Here is a 19,403-nt window from a genome sequence, read left to right as displayed (position 1 = left end):
AGGAGGGTAAATGAGCTTTTTTTTTTTTTTTAATAAAAAGTTTAAATTGTATACAGCCCTCAGAGGCCCGGTAACTAACAGACGCTGGTTATCAAAAGAAGTTATTTCTCGGCTTTCTCTAAGCGAATGTGTTTAATCTCTCAGCGGTGCCACCGGCCTGAGCGGCAGCGGCTCACAGTGACTCTGGTGGGGGGAGGGGGAGGGGCCCAGCTGCCCGTCGCTGGGGGAGGCGGGGTGCTGGGGCCCTTCGTGGAGCCGGTTCACAGTGGGGGAGTCCAGGCAGCAGAGTGTCACCCCCAGTCTGCTCCTGATGGTCTTCAGTGACGGGCAGCCAGGTCTTCCTCACACACATGACCCCCATCAGATGGATGCGACCCTGGGAGTAAATCGACTGCCAGTATTCCCGAGGACTCACCCTCTAAGCGTCCAGCCGGCCCCTCTGTTCCCGCATCACCCTCGTGCCACCTCCATCCTCCACCAGCCCCCACTAGCAGCCTCCCTGCTATTCTGAAATCACACCAACTCGGTCCCTCCCCGGGTCTGGGCCTCAGATGCCCCCTCTGCCCACCCCACCCCTACTCAGCCCTGCCCACCGGGCACCTTTTTGATTTCGCCACAGCATTTCCCCATATATAAAATACCCTATCTGTTCGACTCCTTTCTCGTCAGCCTCTCTCCTCTGGAACACGAGTTCCTTGTCTGTCTGGTTGCCCGTGCGCCCCCGTGCGTGGAAGGGAGTCTCGCCCAGAGTAAGGGGCCCCGTAAACACTGATTAAATGAATACATGCTCTGCGGACTGGTTGGAGGCTCTGAATTCAAGCATCATGATGATAACCACATACTCGAAATACCAGCTAGGAATTTTGATGTGCCCCTTTCTTTCCCCCAGTAAAATGGGCAGAGCAGAACCTTGGACGTCTGTGAACCAGCCAGGCATTCTCCAGGGAGAACACTGGGGACAACGCTGTCCCAGGTTAGGGGGACACAGGGCCCAACATGGGGGCCCCTGAGAGCCCATGTCAGCTTTCTCATACTTCCCGAGGTCAGGGAGACTGGGAGACCCTCAGCCTCATACAGGCACCTGGGACTTTTCGTCTTCTAGCTGTGGGAGCCCCACCTGCAGTTTCCTCACCAGCAAAATGAGCTGAAGCCTGATGATTCCTGGGGACTTCCAGACTCCACACCTGGGAGGACTGTAACTGGCAAGTGATTCAGGAGGAATCAGCAATGTATTCCAAGAGGAAGGGCTTTAAACCAGGAAACTCTCGGTGAGGGAGGGGCTCTCCTCAGTGAGGTCACATTTATTTCCTAAGGGTCATTAATTAATAGCCTACTACTCTTCCTCCTACTTTTTTTTTCATTCTAATCCTTCAGGAGGAGAAAAATTAACAAAAACTGATATCACTCTTGTTTCTGTTAAAATCAACCACATCAGTTTAGTAAGACCTCCACATGTTGACTTATCACCACCATGAGCTGGGTACTACACTGGGGGCCTTGGAAGGAAGCCTTCCAACCTTCTGGCTAAAGCGACCAAGTGGAACACATGCTATTACCTCCACATCCTTCTGAAGTCCCAATAAATTACGGGAAAAGAATTTAAAAAGCACAAAATCACACGGATAAACAAAAAAGGAAAAGAGAACACAGCCAGCAAGAGATGTCAGCAAAATCCTAGAATCTGGAAAACTGGTGGGTGTCTTACCATCGACAGCAGGCTACAGAAAGCAGAAAGAGAAGGGCTGGCAGGCTGGTCCAGGGGCAGAGCTCAGAAGCAAGCCCACTCATGCCTGGAAGGCTCAGGAATTGGTGGCCCACGGCCCCTCAGAGGCAGGAGAGCAGTGAGGCTGAAAACAGGAGAGCCATTTGAGAGTCTATAAAAGGAATCTTACCCCCAAATCCTCTCCCTACCCCTATAACAGCCGGCGGTTTAATCGGCATCTTTGGCTGTGGAGACGGTCTAGGGCAAGGTTATCAAGACGGAAATAGAGGCAGTAAAGACAGCTCTGCACATGAAACAGTCTCTTCTTTCTTGAGAGATGATGGCCAGGCTACCATCATCATTTAGAGAAATGAACCCAAGCTAAACCAACTAGACACTGACAGCTCGAAATTCGCTTGGGAGATGTCTGTTAGGCCCCTACCCAGTTAGTTTCCAGGGAGACTCACCGTTCAGCAAATCCCACCTACACCCACACTTCCCATCAGCTTTCTAGTGCTTCTCTAGTAAATACCCAAGGACAGTCAAGAGTCACCCGGCATTTGAGGAAAGCCTCCTAGATGATGCAGACACACACCTAGTCCAAAGAGACGAGGAGGCAGCAGGTAATGCAGGAGATGGAGCAACAACAACAAAACTGGACTAGCCTCAGTGAAAAGAACATTAACCTTTCCAAGACCACCACTATTTCTTAGTCCCTCTCGCAAAACAAAAAAAGAACTTGTAGAACAACAACCAAAGAACTGTAACATCCTCAGTGAAAATATTATCTACATCTTCCAAGAGCAAGTTGCTATAAACCAATAATAGTAACTGGAAAAGAAAGAATTCTTGAAAATTACAAATATGTTTACAGGAAAAAAAATCGAAAGGAAGTTGGAAATGAAAGTTCAAGAGTTTCCCCAGAAACAGAAAAAGGGTCCAGAATTAAAATGACCTTTGACTTCTTACAGGCAACACTGGAGACTGGCCACAGGTGAATCTTGATTTTCAGTCTGATTTTTATACCCAGGACAACTATCAACCAAGTGGGAGGGCAGAAGGGAACATTTTCACGTATGTAAAGTTCTCAGAAAAATTATCTCCCACTGACTCCTTGGTCAGAAACCTGCTAAAGGATGTGCTCCACCAAAATGAGGTAGTAAAACCAGAAAGAGAAATCTAGAGATCTAGAAAACAAGAAATCTAACCCAAAAGAGAACGAAGGGAGCTCCCAAGATGAAAGTGAACGGAGGGCCCTCCTGGGAGGACAGCTGTGCAGAAGGTCTGGGGAGCAGCCAGTCCAGAAAATGCGGTGCGCTTTCTAAGAAAAAAACATAAAAATCACAGACTGCCTGGCGTGTGAGTGCATTGAGGAGAGTTACACTTCCGTCAGAGCCTGGGGCTGAGTTTGTAACAGATCCGTGGCAAACTAAGCAAACAAAACACCGAGATTTAGTTACTCCAGGGGGGAAAAGGGTTACGGACAAAAGCAAAATGTAATCACGGAACATACCCGGCACAGCTGTGACCAATATTTTAAGTAGTCTTAATCATGCAAAAGGGGACCAACATAGCCGGAAACTGACATAACTCTGAGAGGGAGGGGCAGACACACTGTGCTTCAGGGAGGGGCGGAGAGAAAGGCTATTGGGAGCTAAATCCTTATCTTCCTTAGCAGGAAATCAATAGATAATATAGAGATGTGAAAAATCAAGAAAAAGTAATATAGGCACATTATTCAGAAATATAGAGGTTAGAACCCAGAAGACATTAGTGCTAAAACGCATGCCTGTAGGCGTGGAAGCTGGGAGTGATGGGGGTCTGCTGGGCTTCGCCACGTGCCTGTCGATACTGTTTGGTTTTTTATACCGTGCACATGAAATGCTTCAGTAGAAAATAAAATGTAAAATACCACAAAACCAAATCCAGCAACAAAACCTAGAACTTCCCCGCAAATTGCATTTAGTCCAGTAAAGGGCGGGCTGCGGTTAGTTTCACACACACTAGGGGGCACGGGGCAGGGGTGGTGGAGAAGGGAGGGTGTCTTGGAGCAGGGGATCCTGGCTGGTGGGGGCAGCTAACCTCTGAGAGTCCTCGATGTCTGAGACTGAGGGAAAACACGCAAAGTGTGACGGGGCTGTGGGGACTGGATGCAATTCTCTGATGGGTTTATTGTTGCTGATGAAACATGCACCCTATGTTTCGGAGTCACATTTAGGGATGGCAACGTGCCTGCAAGGAGGGGCTTCAAATATAACAGTGGGTCTTGGCTTGACTTTAAAAAGCCTACTGCCTTCCATACACATTTACACGTTTTAAAAAAATAATTTTTAAAGATTTATTTATCATTTTTGTTTTAGTGGAGGTACTGGGGATCGAACCCAGGATCTGAGGCATACAAGGCATGTGCTCAACCACTGAGCTGCTCCTCACCCCAATCTTGACATGTTTGAGTAGCATTAAGGGTACATTTTTCAGAAAGTCCGTAACACTGATTTTGTGTTTCTCCAGAGTTTTTCTATTTCTTTCCTTCTTTGAAGGGATCTTAGATTCCTAGTTGTCCATTCATAAATGTGTGAATCCTCAGAATCTTCACTTTTGCTGTTCTGTCATCAGCCCTCTGTGGGTATGCCTTTGTTTCTTTTGACCCTACTTCCCTGCAGACCTGGGTGTGTTCAAATGGCCTTTGCCACACGAAAAGTTGCTCAACCTCAAGCAGAGAAACCGAAATTAAAACTAGGAAAGCGAGTGTACTTTTCAGATGAGCAAAGATCAAAGAGCTGGACAATCCAACGTGCTGGTGGAGGAGCGGGGAGGTGGGCGGTGCCGGGGCCACGTGTCGCTCTGTCCTCTGGAAGACGGTGCCAGAGTCACATGACCGTGTTTTACGTGCAGGCACCCCTTCCTCTTCTGGGAACTGACTCGGGCTCTTCTTGCTCACTTTCAACGGTGTCGGCTGTAGCTGTGTGTGCAGCAGCAAGACCGTAAATGACTTCAGGGCACCTCAACAGAGGGCTAGGTGGGCAGAGCATGGGCGCGTCACAGAGGAAAACCACACAGCCACTGAGGTGTGTGCGGACACGACATGATCTCCAAGACACAGGACAGAGTCAGACAGCAACACTCAGGGCAGGCAGGGAGCACGCACTGCGGTGTGCGTGCGGGAAAGCACGAGGGCCAAGCAGACAGACCCATGGGCGGAGGGCATCCCTGGAGAGTCAGACGGGAAATGGGACACCAGGAGTCTCAGGAGCAGAGAAGTGGGTTTGGGGCCAGAGGAAAACTGACTTTTGAGTTGTCTATCCTTTGGTCTCATATGAAGTCTTAACTGTTGCATGTATAACTTTTCCAAAAGAAGTTAAACTTTTTTCATTAATGTTTTAAGAAGACATCATAAAATTGTAAGACGGGGACTGTCAGCCACTGCTTGAGGACAGAAGCCACCTCACCCTGTGGACCTGGAGGCCCTTTACAGCGGTGAGCACCCTGTCAACCTAGGACAAGTGCCTCCCCCAACAGGAAAACACATGGATGCAGGCCCAGCCCCTGTGCCGAAGGTCTGTGGGCAAAGTTCCCTCATCAGTAAAATGAGGAGGTTGACCTAAGTCATCCCGTAAGTCTGTTTTCCGGGCATAAAATATCTATGATTGTTCATTTAAACCAATTTTATGTTCCTAAGAAGCAGTGAAAGGGCTGGAGGGATGGGATCTACTGTGTTCTCTACAGCACAGCTAAATGCTCTTAAGCCATCCATCGAAAATAATTTTAGACTGAAGCATCCTTTAAATACATATTTGCACAGAATTTATTGAACATAGTATGGAGACAGCCAGTACAAGAGTTCATGCCTCGGCAAGGCGGGCTTCATCAGGCTGACATGGGAACACGTGAGTGAGAACACGCTGTGACTGGCTGGCTCTGTCGACGCGGACGCCGCAGAAACACACCTCCCTCCTTCCGGGAAATGTCAAGTCAGCCACAAACCCGCAAATTTATTACGTATCCGATAACTAGAACGCACGACGCTGGAGTCCCTTCCTGGGCCCACTTTTTAAGTGAACTCCATGTCAGAACAGGGAAGACAACTTAAGTGCATAGAAGAAAAATTACAAAAACAAAAGCACTCTGAGACATCCCTTAAAATACTCAGTTCCCAAAATGTTAACGTACACTGAGGTCAGAATAAGAACACGCATCGCAAACTGCAGGGATCTTTTCTCACGACGGGGAGTGAGGTGTGCAGCGTGGGAGGACCAGCATGTGCTGCTGCAGCCACTTCTCAAAGAGGAGAGAGGAGGTGAAGGGAACACTTAAACAAAAACAGGTCATTTTGAGTTTCTTATACGAAGTTCCAAATGACAGTTTATAAATTGTCTTAAAAAAAAAAAAAAAAAGGAAATGCCAGCAACAGAACTGAGAAGCAACTGTATTTTGCATCTTTCTCTCTAGGTAGAAACTTGAACCCCCTTACTGAGGCTGCTTACGAAAAACACAAAAACACAGTCACGCCCACTGATTCATTTCTCAGCAGCTCGTCGAGCATCTAACACGCAGAAGGTAGGCTGATGAACGTTTGCTAATTGCAGAAGTGGTGAAAACCAAGAAGTCATTCTTGTACAGGTGGTCTCAGTATCACACACAATAAACTCGGACCTTGGAAGCCAAGAAAAATTGTCGATGGAAAAAAATTTTTTTTAATGGATGCAGCATTAGAGAGTAACAACTGAATTTAGTTCATTTCTAAAATGCAAAAGAAAGATGGGAATGCAGACAGCCGGTTCATGAAAGGAAGCAGACCTTTTCGTACTACGTGGAGAACTGTTGAGCTGCTGTGAGAAGCACACCCACTAACTTATCATCTTCTTAAATCACAAAAAGCTACGTGTTCTCGTTAGCACTAAGCCTTAATGAAATTGGGCTAAGATATCTGATTTGTCTCCCCTACTTGGCAGTTGTGAAGGGAAACAAACAAACAGAAGGTAACCTGTTCTGTTCCGGCCAGGCTCGGCTTGGCGTATCAGGGAGACGAAACCCTCCGGGCCGCAGCTTCACCTGTGGAAGCCCCGGCCGTCTCAGGATGCTGTGGTGAGTGGGACAGGCAGCGAGCATCAGACCTGCACCCACATCCATTAGCCAAATGATTATACATCAACCCTGCGGTATAATAAAGTCATGGTGATAGGGCACTGTCACAGGATCAGTGTTTCCTGGTCTAAAAATAAACATTAGCATTTATCGAGCAGCAGAAAGCTGCTACCCCACGGTGCTGTTTTATTCAGCTGACGTCTTTTAATCAAAGCAATCCATATCGTGGCAACATTCCAAGGTATCGTAATTGCAAATATTCATGGCAAGTTAGATAATAGCTATATTTTTGTTGCTTTTTCTCCCTCTTCTACTGACTGGATGCAAACACTTCCTAATGAATTATTTCCATTAAGGAAACAACCTGCAGTCATTATATGAATTGAGACAACTTCTCATCCACCGCCACCAGTTTCACTTCTAACTGTTACACACAACTGCTTATGTGCGCTCACATCTTCTAAATTTTTCCAAAGGCCTCTGTCATGAAAATAGATGAATACAAAACCTTGTTTTTCAGTGGAGTAGACAAAGCTAACAGGGGAAGTTCTGGGCCCCTCGGCACGGGGGTACGTGGCCTTGTGCACCCTGACTAGTGTTAATGTTGTCAGAGTGGGATTCGGACGCAGGAGTAAAGGGTCTGTGACTCTCGCTGGAGACCCATCTTCATAGCAGCCCAAGTCTGCCTCGGCGGGCGCTCCTTATCGGGGTCTGCTGCCACCTGCTCTCTTCGGAGATTTCCTGGGCAGTCCGGTGTTAATTCGGGGAGAGGTCCGAGGCCAGCAGCCCAGGCAGGCTACTTCTGTGACAGCAGTTTTAATGAACTGCCGTCGCCTCACATTTAATTTACAAGTTATGTGAAGCCTGCACGGGACGCGTTCCCATCACCACCTCGTTGAGACAGGCTGGTCCTTTTCTACCTCAAGCCCCCAAATTCACTCCCCAGGAGCATGGGGCGGAGATCTTCAGGCAATGAGAAAATGGAAAATGCACACTTTTTCACTGTCTGAAGTGTGTTTAGTTTCAACAAAGAAAAAGAATCTGAGTGAGAGTCCTGATTCCATCTACTTCATCTTTAAAATAACCACGGAAGGGATGAAGGCAGAAGCCGCGAGATGTGAGATTGGTCACCGTGATGAACCCCTCGCCGCCTCCCTCACTGCTCCTCTGGGTGGTTCTGGCGGCAGAAACAGGGTCCTAGAGATTTAGGCCCTCACAGCAGGCTTTCCAGAGGCTGATTTCGTTCCGAACAAGAGGTTCTAGAAAGTTGCCCAATTTAACCTCTTGGAGGCTTCATTTCCTCATGAGCAAACCAGAGCCCTTACCCCCAGGTCATAGGTGTCGTGAGGGTGAAGTTCAATGAGCGAACGTATCGGAAACGCTCTGCACGTGGTTGTGACTCTGGAAGGTTACTGTCAAGCAGCTCTGCAGAAGGTTAAAAAAAAAAAAAGCCTTCTCCAAATCCAGTCAGGCTGGGAAACCCTGAGGGCCCCCACGGCCCCAAGCTGCCCTTTACAAAGGGCAGTGATCTCGGGCCTCATCAGACCTGTGCACTGGAGTCACCCCTCGACTCCGTGGGGGACGCTCTCAACACAACCCCGTTCCTGCTCGTCTTTGAAGTTGCCCACTGTCAGTGACTGCAAATGTGGCCCGAGCGCCGCTGAGGGAGGACTCCTCGGAGCGGGAACTCTGATGACTCCCCAGTGTCACCCTGGGCTCCTCCTACGTGAGCCCTGCCACTTCACTAGGTCCCGAGCCCAGTGACATGTGTCAGGTGGCAGCCGCCACCAGCAGGGGCAACGGTGGCCTCTTTGCCTGAGAGGGTCTCAGAGGTTGTTACTCACGTGTAAAGCGACTTCGAAGCCCAGTCTCAGCTCTCATTTCTTTCTTTTAAATCAAGAATTTCATAAACAAACCATAACCAGAAACGTGTAAATGGTCTAGCTCTTTAGGAAAGGAATGGAAAATGACAAATGGCATTCTGTTTTGGCATGGATTCTGAGTTCGCAAAAAGAAAGACTTGTGTGTGCAAAAAGTATTGGCACCATTTGAAAAATGTTAAGCTACTTACACACGGTACACGCGCGTGCGCGCACACACACACACAGCTCGTTCCCAAGTTAATTTGCAAGGCTACTGCGCTCTGAGCTATCGCCGCACTCGGGCCTATCTGACTCAGCACAGCCTGCGAGTCCGGCACGGACGTCTCCCGATAGCGGTTCTGCTCCTGGGATTTGTTTGGAACCGTTTAGGTTTTCACGGATCACTGGAGGCGCTTCGTTTTTCTCCCTTCTGTGTTATGCAGGTGTAAGCCGTCTCTCTAGGCGTGAACTGTCCACTGGTAAAAATCAATTTTGATTTTATCGGCACTTATTAACGCTGGTGCCAGCAGTTTAGAAGACTCGAGAGGGGAAAACATGCAAATGAGGAGAAAAAAAAATTCCAAGCCAGGTCCTCATACCTCAACAATACAGCCTGCTGCCTTTAAAAGGCATTTTGTCTAAATGATCAGTTTAAAAATGCAATCAGTAAAAAGTTACAGGACTCTCTTACTGCTCCCATCTCCTCCATCTTTGTGGGTGTGGCAGCGGGAGTGTCTAAGACAAGGGCAGCGCTCCCAAGGGGTGCTGCAGACCAGCAACCAAGGGCACCAGGGCAGCCTGGCCGTGCCTGTTCACACTGCCTGCTGGCCGGCAGCCCAACCACTCCAGCCTGGCTCGTTCTAAGCCAGTTTATTCCAATGACTCAACTCTAACCCTCTCAGGACGGAACAGACCATGTGGCGGGACCGCACGTCCACCTCTCCGCCTTACTCTCATTTCCTCCTCTTCTGTCATTCCAGGAAGGACACCTGAAATGTGCTTGCCTCTCCAGGTTCAAGATCTTGAGTGCTTGTGGCCCTTAAAATGGTCCCTGAACCTGAGCAGCGCCTGCTCCACACGTTTCCTTATCCTGACATGCATTTTGGCGACTAGAGTCACCTGTGCGACCTCTGCCACCATCACCTCCTCCTCTTCCTGGGGGTTCCTTCTGCCACGCAGTCAGAAAGCCCATGTGCTCACCCAGTCCTAACCCCTAAAACGGAAGGAGACTTTACAGCATGTGAGTTAGAAAGAAGAGACAACGTTGGACTCAAAACTTTGACTTTGCGGAACATCCTTCAGATGCACACAGAACACGAAGTCACTTTCAAAGACCGAAGACACAAGGTTCCCGGGCACTCTTGTCTGGTACAGGCACCAGCAACTCCAGCCTCCCAGGCCACCCCCTCAGCCGTTTCTGTGAGCAGTGTCACTGGCACACACCACCACATCCTTTAAGAAGTCTGCCAACCCCTGCTCCAGAGGAATGGGACTGTCTGCACTATCTCAGACCTTCCCAGTCGCTCTCCTTTCAAGGCCCTGAGGTATTGGAAGCTATTTAGAGGTTAATCTGCTGCAACTCCTACACTGAAGTAAACTTTAGTCCACTTCCAGAAAACCAGCAGCAGAAAGCACACGCTTCCCAGCCCAGGCTTTTCACTCCCTTTCCTAAGTACCTGGGTCCACACGGAACAGACACCGGAGGCTAACTCACAACCGGGTGGCCTTCTATGTCTTCAAGCTCAACGAAGTTTGAGCAACAGGTGTCTGGCCGGGAACTAGGTCTACTCAGCATTCACCCCTGGTACTTGGGATGTAAACTTCTTTTCGTGAGAGCAGAAAGTCACGCGCTGAGTGCAGCCAGAGGCTTCCACCCTCCCCGCACCAAGTCTCCGGGTCCCTGAGCAGATCACCAGCACCAGGACCTAAGGCGGCTGCGCCCCAGCCAGGCTCAGGAGGAGTGTGACTGCTAACAACTGGCTTCCTCGGGATGAATTTGTCTCCTAAAGCTGCCCACACATGGGAGCCACGCTCGGCGTAACTTTCACTAGTCTTTTCTGCACAGCTCCTTGACTCAAGAGGAGAGGTTTCTTTTTACTGAAGGGCAAAGCGACGGCATGGCAAGGGTGACCAGCGACTTAAGATTTTCAGTAGTTTTGTTTTTATACTCTCAGCTGAAGCCAACCAAAAAAGAAAAAAAATTTGTATGTTCATATCATTAAACATACATATTTCTCATTGATAGGGCTCATTTTTAAATCAAACTTCCAATGACGAAATAGTAAGGATAAAAATAATAATCCCCTCCCATATTGCAAAAGTGACAAAATGACAAAAGAACTCTTAATTCTGGGGCTTTATTTTAATTTTCCTCTTTTTAAGATGCTACATAGTCAAACAGAATTGGATTGGTCTTTTACGGCATCAACTTAATTCACAGTCAAACTCTCAATCGCTACTTGACGGATTATCTAAGTTTCTCACACCCCGTCCCCACCCCTCCCCAGCTGGTTCCCTCTCTCCGACCCCTCTGCTGCCTGGCTCGCTTGCCGTGACCCCCAGCTAGGGCCACAGGATCACACCTGGGGCGTGTGGGCTGGAAGTGTGAGTGGTGGTTACGGGGCAGAGAAAGGAGGAAGAGGAGAGGAGGGCTGCTCTCCTCCACTTACAGGAGCCACACAGAGTTGACGGCGCTACTGAGAACCCCCTGCCCCCTGGTGGCTGTCACTTACTCACAGGGAAGACCCCTTCTGGCAGCTGCTCTCCGTCACTCAGAGAAGCCACACCTCGGCCATGTGGAGCCCGGAAACTCGGGCAGCGCGGCCTGCCCCACCCAGCACTGTCAGGTAGCACAGGCGAGCTTTAGGCCACAGCATTAATTATAGTCTTGTGACGAGAAAACATGAGATGAAATACATTAAATAAGTTAAATATGCATTAAACATCTCTGAGTAACAATTCAACCTCACTACATGAACCGACAGGAATCTAGCTTGGTCCCTGAAGGAGAACAAAGCCTTGACTCGGATTTGCAGAGCACTGGGCAGTTGGCCAACGCGCGCCTCCCTCTCTGGGCGCACGCACCCGACGCGCCGTTCTTTTCGGCTTCAGACTCTGTTCGTCAGTCCCAAAGAACTGATGGCCTGGACAGACCGCGGGAAAGCAGCCTGGGTGAGTGAGCAGCACAGGGGACGACGACGACGGGGGTGCGGCCCTCCCCTCCGCGCTGGGCTGGCGCCCCGAGGACAGCACCCCCAGGCAAGGAAGAGAGTCGTGTTCTAAGAGAGGTAATCCAGCAACAGGGACCAAGGCGACAAACGTTTAGAATGACACGGACAACATGCCATTATCGTTTAATCATGGTTTCCCTTGTCATTAATAAGGATCATTCTTTTCCCCATTTACTATGCATTTTAACTTTCTAAAAGATTGTTATATTATGTTCTACCTGTGTGTTGGGGTGTGTGCGCACACGCGCGCGGGGAGGGGTAATTTAAAGGCAAGACTTGTGAGATGTCATCATACATTAATTCTGTTTACACGTGGTTATGATAAATTTAGACCCCATGACGTGGCGGATCCTCAATCCAACGAGCCGTCGCCAGCATGCTGCCCTACAAGGCGATCTTCCCTATGATCACGCCGACGATGAAGAACAGGACCACCAGCGCCAGCAGCCGGGTGCTGAGGCCCTCCTCCTTCCCAGCCGCGGCTAATGCAGGAACAGGGCTGTTGCTCTGCACTGTCTTCCTCATCCGAAGTCCATCTTCTTCCTACGGGAGCAAACATACATTTGAAAGACGGTACAAGGCACCAGAAGCAGAAGTTAACAGGGCCACTTCGCAGGGCGGGCTTTCGTACCCAGGCTCCATCACGTGATATGGCCCAACCTCCTCATTTTGCAAATGGAGAAACTGAAGCCTACCGAGGGGAAGAGACTGGCTTGGGGCCACTGAGAAGGTACTGCCAGAGCCCTTCGTCTCCCTTCTCGTCCATCCGCCCTGCACAACGCTGCTGGGCACCTTTTTATACCACACATCTCAGCAGGGCACTCCTTAGTTCCCCATGAGTTACAGAAAAAAAGCTCTTCAGAGAGAAGAATCACAGGAAACTCCCAAGTGGGAGGCCTGGGAGCTCTGCACACAGCTGACGCCTGATGGGCCACGTGCAGACTGCTGGGTTGAAGACGCTGTCTGGAATGTTAAAAAAACGGAGCTGAACTCGATACAAGCATCTCAGACAGTGTTTCCCTAATGCATGCAGTCCCTACCAGAGACGCAACAATCTCCTTCCTGCACATAAAGCTACTTGGCCACTATTTCCCCCACCGACACAGACCTGTAAGGCTGTAAGTGAAAATTTCTCTTCCTTCACTGCCCCCAAGGCCCAGCCCACATCCCGGAACAGGGCATGCATCAGGGCCCTTCTTCTCTGGATAATTGCCCTCTACTCATCCCTAACACCCCGAGCAACAGCTGCACTTTCATTTCTTCTCCTTCAGCTCCTCTGAATTCACCAAGGGCCTAGTAAGTCCTGGAGACAACAGGCAGCCAGCCCATCGGGCCAACTCTCTACAGCATCATGGCCACCTCTGCGGGACCGCACCACACTGGTTGTCAGTACTCATGTCTGGGTCTCCCCTGCCAGTCTGGTTAACAGGGAGCCATTAAGGGCAGCGGCTGCCCATGTTTGTATCCACAGTGCAGGGTACATGGTAGGGTCTTGGGAAATGTGCTGGCCAAATGAAAGAATGAAACAACACAAAACAAGAGATCAGTGTTTGGCAGGATAAAGAATCTTCTAATGTCAAGATTGGTCTAATAATATTTTAAAGATACTCTGCTCACGGGGCATGGCCAATATCGCTGCACGGTGATAAATGACTGGTGCTATTCGATTAACTTCCCCAAAAAAATGGCCGCAGCAAAATACAGCATTTATTTTATTAGGTTTATATAGAAGCTATTTCTACCTATTTATCACTATAAATGGCACAGAACTCTTTCTGAAGAGAAATACATTCAAGGAGAAGCTTTAGGCATATGTTAGATTTTAGCCAAAGAGCAGAGTGTCAGCTTCATAATTTACTCTGTGCGAAAAGAAGTTACTGCACGAGACAAATCCAGATTACTGCAGAGAAGGAAGAGGATGCCATTCCCCAACCCCGTCAGGCCTCCTACATCTGTGACAGTGTCAGAATAAACGAGGAAAAGTCAAGTGAAATGAATTTATTACATGTACCTGGTGCTATGCAGTTAAACAGTGAAAGCTTATTACACGGCTGGGGACATGATCAAGATGAAGAGAACAGACTGGCCTCAAAATTTAAGTTGTAACAAAAAGTTCCTATGATCGGATGTTCAGAAATGCTCTTTAATATCATGTAAGAAACAGACATGCTTTTGACACGGGAAGGGGCCTTGGAGGCGTTCTGCACACAGAGGCCGGAGGAACGCTGTGATTAACATAGATTCAAAGCGACTTCAAGTGTGGCCAGTTGTCTTCACAGCTCGCAGCACCCCGGGGCCAAGAGCAGCGCACCGGCCTCCCTCCACTGCCCCCTGCTGCTGCCTGACCCTCCAATGTCGGTGCCAACTGCCTGGTCACGGCCACAGGCTGGAGACCCTGGTTTCTCCCATCAGCACCCATCTACTGTGACAGCCACCTGTCTCCAGTCTCATCACAATGTTAACAGTGTGATGAGACCCTACCACCTAGACCTATTTAGAAGCCTCAAAAATCCAAATTACATCTGTGTTCAAACAGAGTACTGGTCAGTATTTACCCTCTTAAGAAAGATTCTCAACCAGTGGAGATGGGATGGGGTTTGAAAATGTGAATTCCAGAGAACTGTTGCTGTTTTTAGTCTCAGAATCGATTTTCAGTTTACACTAACGGAAGATGGGAGGGATTTTTTGTTTTGTTTTCTTTTACAAGGGGTAAGAGTTTAAATAGTTGAGAAACTTCTGCTCAAGAGACACCAGTTCTTAATCTGGGGTATGTGTGGGAGGTGGGGTGTTCAAGGACTCTTTTGAGAACCTGAGGAGAGCTATGGAAATTTCTGCCTGGAGGAAAAAAATGCACAAATAGAAAGCAGCTCTACAAATTCAGTGGCCCATCAACGTCTCCACCCAAGATGACAGCACAAAAGCCCCTGTTCTCTGCAGAGTATCAGGAAGTGAGATGCTGTTACCTTGAACTGCTTGTTCTCCTCCCGTAGCCTCTGAACTTCACCTTGCAGCCTCTTACACTCCTCCATCACCTTCTTAACTTCAGTGTCATCCAAAGAAGAACTCAGAGCTTTAGACGCCGTTGGTGTTTCTGTCTTTGATGCAGTTGTGGATATAATTTTATTTATCTCTACATCATGCTGTTCAGAGACAAACGAAAGCCCAAGTGTCACCAACTACGTATTAAAGGACTTTTTTACGCAAAGCAGTTCTCAGCAACCACCACACGTGGTAGCGTTTCATCCACACTGTAAAATGTTACATTTGTTTTAAAAATGGATCACTTTCTCTAGTATCTTAATAATCTAAAGCAACTGGGCCCCCAAACTTATGGATAAGGGCAGATGACAAAGTTCGGCTGAGACTAACAATTCAAAGGAAAAGAAAAGGGGCCGTGCACACCGCACTGCTATGCAAAGATTCGCACAGTGTAGCTGTGCAAGCTCAGGGATTATAGCCACAGTTAACGTCACCACGAAGATCTGAATGTCCCCAGGACTGGCTGAGTGGGGGTGGGAGCCGAGGGGGGAAGTGACACTGAGGGCTATTTATTTCATGAACTTAGAGCTCTGAAGATGGGATGAAGGTGCAACAAGCTTAGTGTCCACAGTATTTCAGTCTGGGGCAGCGATACACTCCCCCGTTTCCTCTGCCAAGCCTGTGCTGGGAAACCCTCTGGAGACTGGCTGGGGCCGAATCAGGACCTGGGTGCAGGGCATGGAAGCATGTTGGGGAAAATAAAATAACTGGGGAATCACTGCCCTGGGGGCTCCGTGCAGCAAACAGAAAACTACAAGTTCTACCCTTCGCTTCCCGGGTGAGAAGAGTGAGGCCCTGACAGGCAAGGCCCTGGCCCACGGAAATAATCACCTAGCAGAGAGCCAGGGCCAGAACACAGACGGCACACCGTCCACAACTGCCCTCACCAGGACAGCACGTACCCTGGGAAGAGGGAGAGGAGGGAAAAAAAGAAGAAGAACAGTGCCCACAAGAAACAGGATAATGATAGGGGCCCAGTATTGAGCAGAAGGAAAATACCAATGAGTTTTGACACAAGGCAACAGCATTCCTGGAGATCATTATGGGTAACGTTAAGAGAATGTGAGCATTTCTAGTTCCCAACCCCAGCCACTAACAGCCAGGTAGTTGAATATTCTTCATGTGTTTAAACTGTGTTTTTAATATAATTTTTCTTTTTTTTTCTTTTTTAATAGGTTGAAGGGGGTCCAAATTAGCGTTTCAGATACAGTCTGCTCTCTGGTCACAAGTGAGGGCCACAGCAGGCTCATACCTTGGTTTCACCCAAAGAAAAGTGGGCTTGACAGGCTGGAGGAAGTCACTCCTCGACCTCACCCACTCAGGCAGCAAAGGGGGTGACTCTCAATGGGGAATGATCTTGCGCCCGGGAGGGCATATCTGACAATGTCTGGAGACATTTTTGGTTGTCACAACTCGGAGTGCTACTGGTATCTAGTGGGTAGAGGTCAGGGATGCTGCCAAACGTCCTTCAAGGCACAGGACCCCCTACAGCAAAGAGCTATCCAGCCCAAAAGTTAATGGTGCTGAGGTTGAGAAATCTTAATCTAAAAGCAGACTTTGAGGACAAGGCAGATGGAGGGTCAAGGAGTAGAGAGGTGGTGCTGAGGGAAAGCGCAGACAGGCAGCACTCTGTAAAACAACAGAACCTAAGAGTTCACCAGCACCTGTCCATCAAGCATGTGGTAAATGGCAAATTATTCTGTTTTAGTCTTTCCCACTGTTTAACAGCAACTTTTAACTTTGTCAAGGCAAGGAAGCTCTTTGGAATTTATAACATTTCAATAGCCAACAGGTTGCACTTTTCAAGGGAAAAAAATGTTTCAATTAGCTTTCTGCAAATCTTTCAAAGGTAGATTTCACGAAGGCTCACTTATTTGTCGACTTCAGCTTATTTTTTTCTTCATACATCAGAAGAAGGAAAATAATTTGCCAACTTAAATCTTGGTTTTGCAGGAGATGGTATGCAAATCAGTATCAGCTTGCAACATTCAATTATTGTTAACTATAAATATACTTACTGGTTTATCATTTTCTGCTGGCAATTCAAACACACATCTAAGTTTTGAATCCATAAGGTCTTCCGGTTTTGCCTCCTTCCACTAAAACAATTTAAATTTAATAATCAGGATATTATAAAGCTGCTGGAAGAATAATTTTCTTCCTATAACTGACAATTTCAGAAAAATACTCTTAATGAGAAAGCCCTAATGTATATCAAATAAAGAACTTAAGTCTGCTGAGATTTCAATATTTTTAACATGACAAGATTAAATACACCAGCTCTCCTGAATATTTATACTTCATAAACCCCAGTCTTGCCTGACCCCTCCTGTTGCCGGCCTGCCGGAAGTCATGGGACAGAGAAGACCACCACTGAACCAAGAGGAATCTTCTAAATTGCACCTGGATGGCCAGAGGATATATTGGCTCTCCTTGAGAAAATAAAACTTACTTTGCAGGGCGCATCCTTCTTAGAGAGCGTAAGCACCTACTATCTACTCCCTGGGGGCAGTTCTAGAACAGTGCCAACTGCCAGCGGGGCACGTGAACTAGCAGCCACGCTCTGTGACTGCCATGTCTGGGCAGACAATCCCCTCCCCATCCCCGCCATCTGTTGGTAGGAATATCTTCCTGACTAAATCCATGCTCTGGGATGATGCACTCCTGGCTTACTCCTCCGTATACTCCTCACTCCTTTTGGCAGTGGAGGACAGGAATTCCAGGTGTTCTGAGCGTTATAGATCAGCATAGCAGGAAGATTACAATACAGAAAAAGGAGTGAACTCCCCCACCCCTCACCCCAGGACCATGCAGGAGGCAGTGAGAGAGCACAGGTACCAAGAGCCAAAAATGGGAAATAATCTTTATGTCGAACAATAGGGGACTCCCAAATAAATCATGGCAGATACAGTCAAGGAATAGCATGCCATTCAAGTGATATTGAAGACAATTAATTATATGGGGAAAATTCACAAGAGTATTAAGTGAAGATACCACAAACAATATTTTAAGCCTGTTCCTCTGTACAGACACACACACGAGTGTACGTGTGCCCGTGTGCGGGACGCTGAAAACCTCGAGGGGAAGACTGCTGGCAAGCAGGAAGTTCACACGGTCTCCAAGTATCTGATTACTCTGAGCATCGTAGATTACCCATTAGCCACAGGGGACAAATGTGCTTTGACACCAGAGAGAGCTGGCAGTCACCACCTTAACCAAGTAACGAAAAGTACTGTCACCAAAAGAGGGACAACCTGTCATTAAATGCCTGCTGATCTGATGCATATACGACATCACTGAGGACCACTGAGAGAATATTCTTGCCCCCAAAAAACCAAACCTGAATTTAATCATGAGGAAATAACTGGACAAATCCAGAATATGGGACATTCTCCAAGTCAGCTGGCCCAGACTCTAAAAAGGTTGAGGGCGCTCTACTAGAATCAGAACAACTAAAGGCCATTCTTGGAAGAACTGGAAAATGCTGAATATGGGTTTCTCTAGTGAACAAGACTGAGTTCATGTTACCGTCCTTAGCTGTGATGACGCAGTGTGGCTGTGAAGGGACAGTCCTTGCTCTGAGGCACTTAAGAGGGAAGTGTCACGGACTGCATCTTACAGCCAAGTGGTTCAACAAAACAGAAGGTTTGTAATAGAAATGAAGCAAATGCGGCAAAATGTTAAAAGGTGAATCTACGTAAAGGTTAGATGAGTGGTCACTGTACTGTTTTTTCAACTTTCTGTTCATCCAAATATAAAGAAAAATACTTTAAAGTGAAGTACACACACAAGGCTCTCATTAACAGTGGCCAGTCTAGTAAAGAAATTACAGGTCACTTTTAGTTTTATTTTTGCTCATTTGTATGCTTTTAACAACGTACATTTCACATAACTTTTTTTAACTGTTATAAAAATTTTCACAGAAGGCAGTGAAATTCACCTTTATTGCATCCAGAGTGCCCGGCCTGTAACAGCACTTGGATACAACAGCTGCCAGACACTGTGCCAAGTGTTCTACACACACAGCACATTTAATCGCACAGCAACCCTGTGAACTAGGCTTTTATCCCCATTTTACATGTGACCAAACCCTCAAGAGAGTTAATGCAAATTGCCCAAGGCCAAAAATGTTAGTAAAAGGCAGAACTCAGCTTCACACCCAAGACACCCAAGCTCATGCTCTTTTCAGTAAGCCATGCAGCAGAAGCCAACAGAACACACTCCTGGGTATTCCATGTTTTGCATTTGTGGCACGTTTCCTTGACCACACAAAGTAACATGAAGTGACACGCCATGTTCCCGGAAATAAAAGAGGAAGCAGTGAATGCCTCAACAATCATTCCTATTAGCCTGTTATCACTGATCTCTCTTGAAACCCCAAAATATCTGGCTCACCCTCATTTCCTGCCCCAAAGTTAAACATGCATGAGGTTGAGCAGTTAGACTTTTTCAAGATGAAAAGAAATGGCTGTGTGGTGACAGAGG

At 47.8% G+C, this 19,403-nt stretch overlaps 1 protein-coding gene across 1 annotated transcript in view; it reads right to left on the bottom strand.

Annotated features, from left to right (window-relative positions):
• Nucleotides 1-11,986: 11,986 nt before the first annotated feature.
• The window catches only part of VAPB (VAMP associated protein B and C), a 45,405-nt gene continuing 37,988 nt past the window's right edge, over nt 11,987-19,403 (bottom strand). The window contains exons 4-6 of the mRNA XM_074347494.1: nt 16,937-17,017; nt 14,843-15,019; nt 11,987-12,422 (exon numbers count right to left, since the gene is read on the bottom strand). Of these exons, the coding sequence (XP_074203595.1) occupies nt 12,264-12,422; nt 14,843-15,019; nt 16,937-17,017 (417 nt within the window). The 3' untranslated portion in view covers nt 11,987-12,263. The remainder of the gene's footprint in view (nt 12,423-14,842; nt 15,020-16,936; nt 17,018-19,403) is intronic.

The sequence above is a fragment of the Camelus bactrianus genome, chromosome 19 (genome assembly GCF_048773025.1).
Source record: "Camelus bactrianus isolate YW-2024 breed Bactrian camel chromosome 19, ASM4877302v1, whole genome shotgun sequence".
NCBI classification, from domain to species: domain Eukaryota; kingdom Metazoa; phylum Chordata; class Mammalia; order Artiodactyla; family Camelidae; genus Camelus; species Camelus bactrianus.
Note: the sequence above shows the minus strand (reverse complement) of the source record. Positions and strands in the feature narration are given on the sequence as shown.